Consider the following 15,007-nt stretch of genomic DNA (forward strand, 5'->3'; position numbering starts at 1 on the left):
CAATATAATCTAAGCCCATCATGGCCGCCCGTTTCCCTTGTACAGGGATGGGTGTCAGGAGAGACAGGTAACCCAGTTTGGGCCAATGAGATAAAAGAAGATATCTACTGGAAGCTTCTGAGACATACTTTGCTCGCTGATAAAACAAAAAAGTCAGATGAGAAGAACTTTTTACCTCTGCTTTCTCTTCCCAGACGTTGTCATGGGAGGATGAGATGCTTGGAGCTTTTGCAGCCACCTTGCAACCGTGAGGATAGACTGTAACTTGTCAGAGATGGTAGAGGGAAAAAAAAAAAAAAAAAACAGAAGCACTCCAGGTTCTTGGTGGCACAACAGCTGAAGAAACAACGCTGAGACCACGGACCCCTAAACTTCTTGTGAAGTTAAATAGCTGTTTATGTCCTTTAAGCCACTTTTAGCCGGGCATGATTACCTGAAGCCACAGCACTCCTAACTAATAGCGTCTATCTCAGTGATCCCGCATTTCGCTTCTCACCAAAAGAAACACACAAGGCTAAGAACATCAGCTCCTTTATTGTTGTTGTTATTCACTTTTTCACTGTTATTTCCCCCAAACAGCAGCACAAGTCAAACAAGGACACACACACACACCGCCCTGCACACAGGACCCCACAACTGCCTGGCTTTCTGCTGTTCTTGGCAGGGCGGTCTGGAGACAGTCCCCCCTGAAAAAATCCCAACGTGGCCATAGGAGACACAAGAAGGGTGTCCCTTCACTGAGGGAGTCCCAGAGTCCTTGGAGTGTCCCTTTGGGGGCTTGGGCGCATGCTGTAAAGGTCTGGGCCGAGGGCAGAAGGCACTGTTCCTTTTCCAGGGTGGGCGGGGATCCGAACCGGAGGCTCCCCCTTGGCAGACCACGGGGTGTGGAAACACTGGCGCCTGCCCGCGGGCTCCACCCACCAAACCCCAGGGCAGGCACCATCTGGGTAATGGGGAGGTCCCCGGAGAAAGGCCACCCTCGCACTAGCCGCAAGGTCAGAGGCAAGGTGAAATGCCAAGTCCCCATTTATTCATTTTGCAGTTAGAGAATGTACAGTGTTCACATGGAGATAGATTAAAAAAAAAGTCACAAAAGAAAAAAGACCTCCCAGGACTCTCTGGCCTCACGCAACCGAGCACGGGTCTGCGCATGGCGCCGCCCTGTGGAGGAACCTAGTACTACACCATCCAGGGACTCGGTGGTCCTTCTCCCCGTCCCCATGCCCCCTCGACCTTGGAGTCGCACTAAACCTGAGCTCAGCTAAAGCCCTGTGCCCTGGAATCAGAGAAGCCCTGGGGCTGGGGAGGGAAGAAAGGACGGGCTGAGCCTGGGGTCTCAGGTGCAGGTGACTTCGGGGCTGTCCTGAGGGAGCTCATGGCCGAAGTTGCTCTCTCCAAATGGCGAGTAAGGGGGCACCTGGGGAGCCTCGATGATCAGCAGACCCTCTGGGGACAGCGAGGCAAACACGGTCACAGGGTCCACCTCCGCAGGAAGCCTAGGAGAAGCACAGAGTTGAGCCACTTGTCATTTTTCCTGAGACTTAAACATTGGTATTCGTGACCTTAGGCTGGGGGGGCACCATGCCGGCTCTGAACCCCAGATCCAGTCTCTCTGCCTGACCTGGGAAGGCCCCCCAATTGCCCCTGGAAGGTGAGTTTGAATCCTGTTCTACCAAGAGCCGAGGAGGAAGGAATCTAATACAGTCAGGTGGGCAGAGTGTCTCAGAGCGGCTCAGAGTCAGCCGGTGACTCCCGGCTCCAGCGGAGCAGCCCCGGACCCGCATTCAGTCCTAGCTCCAGGTCACCGTGGACCAGCTGCTGGTAAAAATGACCACGGCTAGTGCTCCGCATGGAGGTCAAGTCAGGGGTCATAGGAGCCGACGTGTCTCCATTTGCCGTGTGCCTGGTGGGGAGCACTTGACGGCAAAATGCCTTAGTGGTGGGATCATGGGTGGGACTGTCGCGTAGGTAGGTCAAGGGGTCAGGCTGGCCACATGGATGGATTTCCGATGGCCACATACTCAGGATGGGATTCAGCAGGTCATAACTGTTTGGTTCCCCAGACTCGGCTGTGGGCATCACCCGGTTGGAGCTTCGGGAGAGACGGGTATAACGTGCCCGTTTCACAGATCGCTAAGTGGAGGCTTGGGGAAACCAAGTGGCAAGCCATGTACCAGCTCTCTCAAGGGGAGTGAGAGAGCATCAAAGATGGGATTTAGGAGCCCAGACCTAGTTCCAATGCTAATAAGATTTTTAAAAAAATGAATAAATAAATTTGGGGTTGTTTGTCTCTGGGACACGGTTTCCTCAACAAACTTGAAATGGCAAGGTCACGTCAGTGGCTTTATTGAGATGCCAACATCAATAAAAAAATGATGAAAGCTAAGACCTTCTGAGCACCTTTTTTATGTGCCAGGTATCTGAAATCGTCTCATTGTTAACAACAATCCAACCAGGCAGATTCCCTACTGTCCCCAATTTACAGATGAGGAAATTGAGATTCAGAGAGGTGAACGGACTCCCCCAAGGTCACACAGCTGGGACCTGGCAGATGGGAATGAGAACTGGAACCTTGGGCTCCAAACTCAGAGTAGCCAACCCTGATCCTGTACCACCTCCCTGGGCACCAGACTTGTGAAGAGAGGACGGTGGGGGGAAGTCAGTCCCCAGAGGCTCTGCCTGTTTTGACCGCAGGGGTTTTGATGATCCTCAAGAACCAGGGTATGGGCTGAGCCTGTTGGCGATCGTGGGAAGGACCCGTCACAGAAGGGCCAGGGAGCTGAAACCACATCCACCCGGGGGACGCCCTGCCAACTGGAGACCAGGGAGACCAGCAAGAGCGCTTCCCAGGACGGCGGTGGGCGAGGAGGAGGAGCCGGGCAGTGGCCCAGCCAAGCTCTTGAAGCAAAGGAGGCCAAACACCTGGGGCTCCTCTGGCTGCGGGGAGGGGCTGATGGCTTGTCCACCTGCGGGTCCTCTGGACAGGCGCCTGGCACCAGGTGGCAGAGCCAGGGCTGTGCAGGTGGACGGGGCACTGGAACTCGGACTCTTCCTGGCCCTCAGAGTCGGGGCTGGTCCTCTGGCCTCTCTAAGCCTATGTCCTGGGAGGGGAAAGGGGGTGACACTGGTATGCAGCCATGTCCTGGGTGGCGCATCAGCATCGCGACACCAACTGCAGTGTCATCCAGCCCTGGAACGCTGACCCTGGGGGATGGTCTTGGTCACCCGGGACTGTGCTGTGCCATTACGCACGGGGAATCCCAGGCCTGGAGAGGGGACGTGCCCGCGGTCTCCAGGGTCTCTCTCCAGGTGACCCGGGGCTGCCCCGATGGTGGGAAAGCCATGTCTCTGACCATCCTGCGGACGAGGTTCTGCGCCCACCGATGCCTGTTTGCTCTGTCACCAAGTCGGGGAAGAAGAGAGCCGCTGTCCTGCCCTGGCCCCTCCGGAGAGGCCCATCCCTCTGTCCCCTCTGCCACCCAAAGGCCGCCTCTGGGATGCATTTCCTGCCTGGGTGGAAAGCCCCAGGACCCCAGCTGGACTGAAGAGGAGACTCCCTGACCTCTAACGACTGCGGTTTTCCCAGGAAGCAGCAATGAGGTCTCCTGAGATTGGCCCAAGGCTGTCCCCGACTCACTCCTTGAAGTCCAGTCTGAGCAGGGCCAGGAGGTCCCGGGAGCCCCAGCGGCTCTCCTGTGATCCCAGCCCTGTGGAGTCTCGGCTTGGAGTTCGTTCCCACGGACCCAGCACGGTCCCCAGCCCTGGCTGGAGGTAGTAGCCGCCAGCTAGCCAATGGCCTAACATCTTTTTTCCTTTTGATACCAGGATGGAACCCAGGGGCACTCGACCCCTGAGCCCCATCCCCAGCCCTGTTTGGTATTTTATTTAGAGACAGGGTCTCCCCGAGTTGCTCAGGGCCTCACTGTTGCTGAGGCTGGCTTTGAACTCCCGATCCTCCTGCCTCAGCCTCCAAAGCTGCTGGAGTGACGGGCGTGCGCCACCGGCCCCAGCTTACATTGGAACCATCTTAACACTCTGTCCACCACTCGCTGAAGAGCAGCCCGGCCTCCAGCCACTTCAGCCATTGGAATCTGGTCAGGGAATTCCCAGCAAGCTTTACCCCAGGCTTCAGAGCCCGGGGCATGGCCGACTTTAAAGAGGACAATTTCCCTGACTTCTCTCCACAGCTTGGCCCTGCTTGGGATGCCCACGGAGCTCTCTCGCCTTGAGTCTCTGGAGAGACACTGACAAGAACTGTAATCACCAAGGCCACTACGAGGACCCCCTGGGGGCCAGCAGCCTCAGCTGGCCACTCCCAAGCCTGGGATCACCATTGACAGAGCAGGATCCAGGTTTCCTTGATGGCGGAAGCCAGAGGTCAGCAATCTATTTAGTCCTGCTAAGTTCTCAGGGTAGACCTGGGCCAGACCCTTCCGCTTGTGGGGACTCCGTTTCCCCCCAGTACAAGGACGGTGGTGTCTTTTCTCCTAAATGCACACGGCCGGGGCTGGGGAAAGGCCCAGAGCAGGCCCTGCTGACCAGAGAGAGGTCACCCTCCCGCTCTGGGACCCTCCTGCAGCTCTGCCGGTTTCCTCCCTCTAGCTGTGACAGTTCCACTCCTTGCTCCAAGGCGGGGAGGCCCTGCAAGAGCTAGTGAGGGACAGAGAGCCCAGACTTGGGTCCCATCTGGCGCCCCCACCCCTGCCCGGCCCCGGGTCACTCACTGAATCTTCTTGGTGAAGTTCTTGGAGACGATGCCCCCCTCCTGCTGCTTCTCCTCGTGTTTGCCTGCAAGAAAGAGGAATGTCACGTGTCGCCACCTGGGTCCCTGGGAGGGCACCCCGCAGGGCTCCAGTGCTGTCTGGCTGCGTGGCTGAGGGGTGGGCCAGGGTCTCTGGGCACTCGGGTCCAGCTCCCAGGCGGCCATGAGGAGGCAGCAGGGTCCTGCAGGGAGAGGGGCTCGACTCTGGTTGGGGGACATCTGTTAGGAAGTCGCAGAAACCGGCCCCTGGAGCACCAGATTGTCCACTTCTCTCCCCTGACCCCTGCCCGCTGGCCAGGCAGCGGGACCCCAGGGCTCACAGCCCAGGCCGGGGGGACCGGGAAGGGCCACCTCCTGCGGAGGGACCCCTTTCTATCCAGCTTGCTTTAGCCCCTTCCAGGCTCTGAGGTGGGGCCGCCTGCTCCCCTGTGGTCCAGGTGCACACAGAGGCCCCCGTCAGGCCCGGGGTCACCCAGCAGGTCCCTGGCCGCTCTGGGCTTTGAGTCAGCCATCTCTGAGTCTGCAGCCTGATGCCCTTCTGCCCTTGGATTTCTGCCTGTTCCAGTTCCCGGTCAGCTGTTTGAGAGCCACATTGTCTGCACCTAGTAGTGAGAGAACATTCTAGAACAATGCATGGATCTGCGGAACACTCCCGGCCCCTCCTTAGGGAGGCCATGGATCCTCCCGGCCCCTCCTCTTCCTCCTTCTTTGGACGCAGTGGGTGGGGTTTCTTTTTAGATGAACAGGTGCACAGGGGCGCTTTCTGCGGGACCACATTCCAGAACCCCACTTCCCCAGGGGCCCAGCCCAGGGCTCTGGAATCCAGACTATTAATGACCTTATAGGATGTGCTGTCCTCTTTTGCTGTCCGGGTTTTTTTTTAAACTGACAATTTATAGGTGATCACCTTCCCTTTTTATTATTAATTATTCCTTTAGGGACACCTTTCTGATTACATACATAATGCATATCCGTGTTATAAAAGGTTTTAAAAAAAAAAAAGGGAAAAAAATCAAGACCACCCATAGTTCCATCTTTAGAGGTTCCAGATGTTTCTTTATGTTGCTTAGAGATGCACAAATGTTATTTGGTAGAGAGGGGAGCCATATATTTTATTAAATGGGGATGGCTCTGTGCATTGTGCTTGCAGTCTGTTTTTTCTGTCTGGCTAACTGCTCTGATTGTTCTTGCCATGGTACCCAATATTCTTGGACAACGTGACTTTTAGTGGCTGTACAGCGTCCCACTGCAGAGATACAGGACAGCTCACTGAGCTCCCCACTTTCGGACACTGAGAGGGCTCCTGACATGGGAACAAACCCCGTTGCACTCAATACTGAAGCTAGATCCTCGTCCTGGGTCCTGTGGCTTCCTTAGGATAGATTCTCTATGCTTTAGACTTTCTGTCTTTCTTTTTTGGGATCCTGGAGATTAAACCCAGGGGTGCTTGACCACTGAGCCACCTTCCCAGCCCTTTTTAATATTTTGTTTAGAAACAGGGCCTCGCTGAGTTGCTTAGGGCCTCCCTCAGTTGCTGGGGCTGGCTTTGAACCTGCGATCCTCCTGCCTCAGCCTCCCGAGCCCCGGGCCCACGTTTTAGAATGCCTAAGGCTAGTTCCATGGGGCTGCTTTGCCCTCAGGAAGCCCTGCCCCACTTGCTCTCCCACCGTGAGGAAGAAGTGGTGCTTTTACAGGGATTCGTTTCTGAACCAAGGATCTGGCCAGCAGAACGGGCTCTGCAGGGAATGGACCGTCACTCAAGAGTTTACTCTCTGTTGCCAACACTGTAACAACCAACCGCCAGCTCTAGCATGGGCCCGGGGCCAGAAGAACACTGTCTGTTCTCTGGTCCCCTCCCCAAAGCCTGGGCCTCCAGAGCTGCTTCCCCTGGGGACCGGCCAGTGCCTCTGACTCAGCCCTTTTGTACCCTGGGACCCCCCCCCCCCCCCCCCCGGTCTCTGCTGGGCCCAGGGAATGAGGAGAGGATGATGGTGGTGGAGGTGGTGGTGCCGATGAGGATGGCGAACTTCACGGGCCTTCCTTGACTCAGAATCATTCCATTTGCTATTTTTCAACCTTGACCTGGTTCAGGGTTTGCCAGTGGACACTCAGCAAATTCTATGAGCGATTCACTGACTTATTATAAAGGGGCTTTGTGTTCAGATGATTTTACCACCTTGTAATGTTCCAGGCAGGTTTAAGGCGGGCTTGGCCCAGTGACCCCCGTGTTCAGCAGGTCAGGTATATTCAATGCAGTCGGGACCTGTGATGTATTCAATTTATGATGGGTTTATGGGAACCTAATCCCATCCAAGTCAAAGCAACTGTATGGTATGGGTGTCAAAGTAACTGTATGGTATTGGTCACTGCTGTTAGCCCCTAACGTACGTCCATTCCTTTAACTTTTGCAACAAGATTAGAAAGCAGGTGCTTTATTACTACCATTTTGTGGATGGGAAATCTGAAGTTCAGAAAGGGTAAGTGACCTGCTCAAGGTCACACAGCCTGAAAGGTATGGAACGAAGACTCTCACAAACAGGCAGATAGGTCTGAGATGTGAATCGGGGTTCGGATGGGAATTCCTGTTCTGTTTCCTAGCACATCTCTACCCTTCTCTGAGCTCCCGTTTATTCTCTGAAATGGGAGCGACACCTGCTACCTGGCTGGGTGAGGATGGGGAGCAGTGACAGTGAGTCAGACCCCTTTTGTAAGTTATAAATGGGTGTCTGTCTATGCTCTGGAAGTTTCCAGGAGGGGTGCCTGAGAGCAGAAGGGGAGCCCCAGGAGGGGGAGAGTCAAGTGGGGGGGGATGGGCACGAAGCTCCATTTGCATATCATTAGCATACTCCAATCTACGTTTGGTTTTTGTAAACAGAGAAAGTGAGGATGATGGTCTGTAAAGATTGAGCTCCTCTGAGGGACGGCTAGGGGCAGCTGCCGCACTCTGCATGGAGCTCAGGGAGATGCACAGCCCTTGGGGGACCGTGACCGGCTCTGCTGGAGAAGGCGGTGCGTTTCCAGGGTGGCCGAGCCCGGGATTAAGAAGGGCGGGGAGTGAGGGCCCAGCTCCTTCCTCAGCCAGCGCCTGGCTCAGTGGCCCATGAAGGGCACATTTCTTGGCGGGTGGCCGTAGGATGGGGGGAGGGCAGCGAGACATGATAGAAATGATCTCGTCCAACACTGACCGAGCGCTGCCCTGGAACGAGACATCCAAACACGGTTAGACAAGAGGCAGCTGCCTCTCCGAGATTCCAGCTCGGTTAATCAAGCCTCTGATAAGTCCTGCAGTGCACAGCCCTGTCCGCGCCTGGGTTCCTCAAGCCTCTGAGCTCCCCACGTCCCTTTCTCAGACGGCTATGGACACCTGATGCAAATACTTAGTCCCTCTCTTTATGAGACCAACAGTAAAGCTGGGACCCTGGGGGTCCTAGAAGTGATAAAGAAAAAGAAACAGGCAAACAGGCGGGGTCGGGTCAGGACCACAGGGCCAACAGCAGATGTGGCCACCGTAACCCTGGCTCTGAGCGTCACACACCGACAGAGAAGCAGGTGAATTGGTTTCTCTGGGCCTCGGTTTCCTAATCTGTAAAATGGAGGAGGGGAGATGTGAACACACCTACCCACACTCCCGGAAAGCCCTGGGAGGAACCTAGAGTCCAGCACGGGTGGGACGTTAGCAGAGGGCCCAGTACAGATCAAGATTTAACTCAAGGGTGCTCTATCCCTGAGCTGAAAATTTCAGCCCTTTTCTGAAATTGTATTTCCAGACAGGGCCTAAGTTTGTTGAGGCTGGCCTCCAACTTGCAATCCTCCTGCCTCAGCCTCCCCAGTGGCTGGGATCACAGGCGAGATCCACCGTGCAGGGCTGAAATTGGCTTTTACTTTGAGCCCCTCGTTATCAATCCTACTTTTAAAACCTCTTTATGAAAGATCTGGCCTGTGGTCTCAGGGGATTAGTCTAGCTGAGGTCACTCATTGCACATCTAACTGGCTTCTTACTGAAGCTCCAGTGGACCCATTTTATAGATGGAGGAATTGAGCCCTCCAGATGCCCTTAAGGACCCTAGATGAGTCTGGTTCGTAGCTGGGATCTCAGCCTGGGACCGTCAGATCCCGCCGGCTGAAAAGCACCTTCAAAGGAGGGTGAAGGAAAAACCCTACAAAAAAAAGTTAAGTACTGGGCTCCTCCTCTCCCACGCCCCATCCAGGTGTGGTAGGGACAGGAGCTCCCAGAGGAAATGTAATTAAAACCAGCAGGAGGGGCGAGAAGAATGGCCCTGCACAGCGCTATTATCAGCTCCAGTCTGTAGACGCGCCTCTGCCGTCATGAGTTTTCCACATACATTAAATCGTCCTGTAGCCTCATAAGGCACCGCTAACTAGGACCCCGGTCCCCAGCCGGGGAAACTGAGGCTCAGAGTGCGGAGGACTTCGCAGCCCCCATCCATCCCGTCAGTGAACTGGGATTGGGATCCGGGTCTCAAGGGCCACCCATCCTTCCCTGTTTCTTGGGACCTTGCCACGCACCACAAGCTACCGTTGCCACCACAATGTCGTCACAGCCACCAGGCTACCTGCATTCCAGGCGCCAGGTAGGGGCACACTGTAGCGTCACGGCGATCCTCAGCCGTTTGGTCACGGATTTCCAGATAAGGAGAGAGAGACGCAAAGAAGTGAAGTCATCTGCCCGTCCTGCGCAGGATCCGGGGCCACAGCCAGTCTCCCCCAGGGCCGGGCCAGCCCAAGGAGCCCCGCTGACCCTCCCACCCCACCAGCCGCCCGTGGCTGGGGCCCACCACACCCTGGGCCTCCGCAGCAGCCTGGGTGTTTATGATTCTGCCTGGAGCAGCTTTGGATCTCCCCCTGAGCTCTGCCAGGGCTTGTCCCTGCCCGGCTGCTGCTCCTGATGGCTTTTATTGATTTTTTTGGCTGAGGGGCCTCTGCCAGGAACTGGCTCTTTTTAATGGAGCATGAACAGGGGCCGAGCCCTTTCTGGCTCCACCTGTCTCTGCCCCCAGCCGGTCCCCACTCCCAGGCTGGGGATGTGCCAGCCAAAGCCCTGGGCCCAGCATCGGGGACAGGCCCAGGCTCCGCTGCTGACTCATGGCGCGACCTTGAACAGGGCCCGCCTGGGCCTCAGACACCTCAGCTGCAAAATGGGATGGACCCCCGGCTCCTGCTGCCCCTGGGCTGGAGGGAGGGTTCTTTGGGGGAAAGAAAGATAAGAACATTTCTGGCCCAGCTCCTGGTGCAGTTGGAGATGTTGCCGGCCAAGCAGGTGCCAAGCCTGTGCTCCGTGGGGCTCACCAGCCAGCGTCACCCTGAGGCCTGCTGAACCCAGTTTCCTTCTCTGGCATCAGGGGAGGTGACTCCCCGGAAACCCAGGCTGGGCATCAATATTTTTGTACTTGGCATTAAAATGGCCCTTCTCGGCCCTGTGGGGCATGCTGGGGCATCTTACTCCAGTTCTTCTTTCTTCTGTTGAATCTGCTCTTTGGGTTGGATGGTGTCTGACCTGCCCGGTTCTCCTGCCTGAGCTCAGATTGACAGGCACCCAGAGGCCCCAGGGGCCGGGTTCAGTCTGCCCCTGGGCCCTGGGAGAGAGCTTTTCCATGCAGATAGCATCTGGGGCTGCAATCTCCAGCCCTGAAGTCACCTGTGTCAAGATGTCACTGACTGTCCCCCAGCCAGCCCCCGCCGGCCCTCATCTCCCGAGCTGGTCCCCTCACTCACCTGAGACCTCCACGTACCCATCCTTGGTCTTCACCGTCAGCTCCTCGGGCTTGAAGCTGTGCACATTGACGCAAACTTTCCAGGGCTCCCCGGGGAAGGGTGGCGGGCCCCTGCCCTCGGCGGGTACCCCAAATCTGGCCGTGGCCGTGGGCCCTCGGGGCACCATGCCCGACCTCAGGGTCCCCGGCCAGGCAGAGGAGAGGCGCGGCAGAGCCCAGTCAGGCCAAGAAGCGGTCAAGTCGTCTGGGAAGGGGTCCATGCCAAAGCCATCGTCCAGCAGGCGGGAGGAGAGGGGCGAGTCCCGGAAGGGGTCTCGGCGCAGGCGGCTTGGGTAGTGGCAGGAGAAAGGCATCTGACCGTCAGCCATGGTGACTGCTGAGCTCGGAGAGGAAAGGGAGGCTCAGAGAGAGGCAGCCACCGACCCTAGGTCACACAGCACGGCGAAGGCGCGGGTGAGATGGCTTTCAGAGCTTATTCTTCAGCCTTGGGAGGCAGGAGTCCAGTGGATCCTCAGTCAGGGAGCAGCAGAGCCAACCACGGCCACGAGTGGCCGTGCTCACCAGGCTGGGGTCCCCTCTACAGGCGACCCCCCAACACGTGCGGCAGAACTCTCCGAGGACCTTTCTCTGCACGGTTCCAGAGACCAGGGAGCCAGACACTGTCCTGCTGAGCTGTCCAGGCTCCCAGCCAGGGCTGCTGAGGTCTAGAGTGAAACCAGAAGCTTAATAAACCTCGGGGACAGGCGCCTAGAAACTTCTCCCGGCTTCTCCAGGGCTCGGAGCCCTCTATTTATTTGCGGCTGGGGGTGGGGGGGCTGGAGGCGGGTTTTGCAAGCGCCTCCTGTCACCGGGGTATTCAAAGGTGATGAACCAGCCCGGGAGAATCTGCGGAGGGACCGGCGACAGGGGCGGGGAGGGGCCTGCCCGTTCAGCCTCCCCGGCCCTCGCTCCTCCCCTCCGCCCCCGGCCCCGCCCCCTCCCCGTCCAGAGCCCCCCCCCTGCAGGCCACTCGGGCCTGGCTATTAATAACCCTTGCCTGGCTGAGGGCTCAGGTCACCCTCTGTAAATACCTTCCTGTGAGCATGTCGCATCCTGTCTGCCCCCTGGGGACCTGCAGGAGGGGAAGAGCAGGCAGGAGGCCTGGGGGTTTGGCCACGCAGATGGCCCTAGATTGGAATCCCCACTCGCAGCCTGACCAAAGTCTGAGAGCCTCAGTGTTCCCTGAGAGGGATTAAAAAATAATAGAAAATCAGGGCCAGGGAGACTTTGGGCGGGGGCAGGGTGGCCAGGGTGGCTGTGGCAGGTGTGGTCACCAGGAGCACTGGGGGTTTTGCTGGGGGAGGAGGCTTGGGCTCAACTCCCAATGTGGCACCTGCCAAGGGAATGAATAGCCACCAATGAGGGTCAGTGGGTGGAAATGACTAAGAAGAAAAGCAGGGGGTCAGAGGGGATTTCGGCTAAACCAACCAACCCCACAGGATTCTGGGTGTCAGGCCTCCCCTGCAGGGGGATGTGGGCTGAGGGGTGGGAGCAGGTCTGGGGGTGGACCAGATACCCAGGGCTGGGGCTTGTTGCTACCCTGACTTCCCGGGACCCTGGTTAAGCCTGGAGCTCACCAGAAAATGCACCCAGGGGCCTCAGCTAGAACACGTTTGGTTAAGCAAAATACAATGAATTTTAAAAAAATCTCCTTCAGCTGTGACATTATTCTCCTTATTTCCTGTGACATGGACTTAGTGGCTGCCTCCTCCTGGGCGGGTCATCAGGATACGGGGGACATTCTCAGGCGGTGCTTAGCAGAGGGATCGGACATGATGAGGGACCGGCTCCATGCTGGGCTCTGCTCCAGGCCTTGACAAACGTGAACTCATTGATCCGCCCCCACAAGCCTGTAAAGCCAGGGTTCTGTCCTCCCATTCTACCGAGGAGGAAGCCTCCAGGCGCCCCAGCCCCACCTCCTGATCTAATGTGGTGACCATCCTCAGTGCCCTCCCCAGGCAGGACCTCCTGGGGGACACAGGCCTGTTTTCTAGGTCTCCCTGCTGCTCCCAAACTGCCCAAAGAGGGGGCTGATGAATCCTCCCATCTTGGACCTGTCCCCAGGGTGAGGCGACTTTGGACATGCCATCTCCCCCCCGCCCCAGGGCCTCAGGGTCTCAGCTCTGCCTTCGCCACCAGGGCGGGTGGGGTGGGGGTGCCCAGGAGCCCATGAGTCATAGGTTGAGCCATTATTTTGATATGGAGCAGCGCTCCGATGAAGCACTGTGCTAAAAATAATAATGCACAGCGACAGCAGTCGCCACCCTGTATTGCCTCGTGTGGCACTGCCGTGGGCCCCCGAGACGCTGCACACACCCCACCACCATGTCTTTGCTGTGGGCACCCCCTTTCGCAGGTGGGGCACAGGTGCGGAGCCTGGACACCCGCCCCAGGCAGGCATGCAGCGGGCAGCCTGGATCTGCGGTGAGGGGGCTCACTGAGACCCTCTGGCTTTTTTTTTTTTCCTGCATCAGGAAGAGACCCCAGGTTTCTAATTCCCAGGGGCGTGACATCTCCCCAGTGGGACCACTGCTGCTCCACGAGGGGTGAGCTCATCCGGCTAGAAGCTTCTGGCTGACGTCAGGGCTGGGCGCAGCCTCCTCCTGGGCTCTCTGTAATTACCGCTGGGCGGGGCGGCGGGGCTGGGAGCCAGTTAGGGGAGAATCGGGCAGATCGCAGGCCAGAAATGGGGGCTGGGGCGGGGCCCAGTGGGCGGGAGCCTGCATTTGTGCGCTTGGGCCAGGGGTGGGCGTGTTCTGGAAGGTCCTCCTCCCCTCCCCCTCCCCTCCCCTCCCCTCCCCTCCCCTCCCCTCCCCTCCCCCTCCCCCCAGGCTGCCCTCCTAAACTCCACCCTGAAACTTCCAGAAGACCCCTGTACCTGGAAGGAGACTCCTCTGGAACCAGGGCACCGGGAAGGAGAACTGAGTGTCCAGGGCTCAGGCACCTTCCCAGGGGAGAGGGCCGGCAGTGCTACCCTCTGTGCCCCTGGGAATTAGAAACCTGGTTCCTTAGCAGCGGCGGGGCCCTTGCCAGGCGCTGGCTTCTCTACAGGCACTTTCATCGTGGGTGCCTTGGCTCCTCTCCTCCTCCCCACAGCCCTGGGAGGAAGCCACTTTATCATCCCCGTTTCACAGATGAGGAAACTGAGGCTCAGCCATAGGTAACTTGGTTACTTCCATGGATCTGGCTGAGGGGCAGAGCTGGGATGCAACCCTGGGTAGCTCCTGCCTGCTGAACTCCTGCAGTCCGTCATGGCTCACATTTATGGAGCACTGCCTGTATACCTTAGAAGCAACCGGTTTTGTTCCTGACCTCATTGCGGCCTTGCGATTCAGAGAGCTGAAGCCACTTGTCCCGGGCCACACAGCCAATGGGACTTGGGAGCTCACAGTGATAACTAGGATGGGGTGAGGTCGCACAGCCCCTGCCTGTGGCCCGGGGCCCTGTCTCCTCCTTGTGTATCCGGGTCAGGCCAGCTTTCTGTCTGGGGACACTGAGGACAGAGGCAGCTGCTAGTCCTGCTCGCCTGGCCACCTGGTGACCATCAGTGAACAGATGTGGAGAGTGGTCAGGTGAGAGCAGGGGCAGGCTCTGGGGAAGGGGGCCTCCAGGCAGATGCTCTGGGAAAAGGAGAGAGGGGCGAGGGGAGGGGGTGGACGGAAATAGCCACAACAATCCTCAAAGCAGACAGCCTGGGGGAGGTGACATCACTCTGCATTCCTGAAACTAGGGCCCTGGGGCCCCGCAGGCAGCAGCCGAAGCCACACAGGTAGGCAGGGAGGGAGGGGCCGGCCAAGACAGGGGCCTGTCAGTTGCCTAAAAAGAAAAAGAAAGCAAGCAGGCTTCTCTCCGATCCTGCAGGAAGAGTGGACACTTCCTCTCGTCCCCTGGGGGAATTCCAGCCCCAGCCTCTCTACACAGGGGCACTCACTGGAGCCCTGAGCCCCAGCCCCAGCCCTATTTTGTATCTTATTTAGAGACAGGTCCCACTGAGTTGCTCAGGGCCTTGCTGTTGCTGAGGCTGGCTTTGAACTCGCGATCCTCCTGCCTCAGCCTCCTGAGCACCCTCTCTGGGCCCGTTCCCATGCTGTGCGCCCTCCTCCCTGGCTTCTGATGAACCAGCTCCTGTGTCCTCACCCTCTGCCACCTGCGGACCCCATTCTCCTGGTGCCTGAGACAAGAACCCTCCAGGGTTCACGGGACCGAGTTACCACCCTACGGGGAATCTCCGGTGCTCTCCAGGGCGGGACCCTTGGTGTCCTGTTCAGGGTGGCATCGTCCCCATGGCCTGGGGCACTGCAGGGTCTCTGTGAGCGGCAGAATCTGGACCCCACAGTCTGGCCTCATCCGTCTTCCCGGTTTGTGGCCTCTGGACCCTGATCTGCCTGAATTTCAAGCCCGGGCTGAGTAAACAAACAGAATATAATAAACACCCGCAGTCCCCTCCTGGACCAGCCCATGCCCCTGGTCCTGG

The 15,007-nt window shown here is 57.8% G+C and overlaps 1 protein-coding gene across 1 annotated transcript; it reads right to left on the reverse strand.

The window, feature by feature from the left end:
- Positions 1–515: 515 nt before the first annotated feature.
- On the reverse strand, positions 516–11,401 carry Hspb8 (heat shock protein family B (small) member 8). Its single transcript, XM_077108943.1, has 3 exons — positions 10,496–11,401; positions 4,725–4,788; positions 516–1,496 (listed from the first exon to the last, which is right to left on the reverse strand). The coding sequence occupies exons 1-3, from the start codon at positions 10,860–10,862 to the stop codon at positions 1,337–1,339; spliced, it is 591 nt and encodes a 196-aa protein (XP_076965058.1). The 5' UTR covers positions 10,863–11,401; the 3' UTR covers positions 516–1,336.
- Positions 11,402–15,007: the final 3,606 nt, after the last annotated feature.

This window comes from Callospermophilus lateralis, chromosome 1 (genome assembly GCF_048772815.1).
Source record: "Callospermophilus lateralis isolate mCalLat2 chromosome 1, mCalLat2.hap1, whole genome shotgun sequence".
NCBI lineage: Eukaryota > Metazoa > Chordata > Mammalia > Rodentia > Sciuridae > Callospermophilus > Callospermophilus lateralis.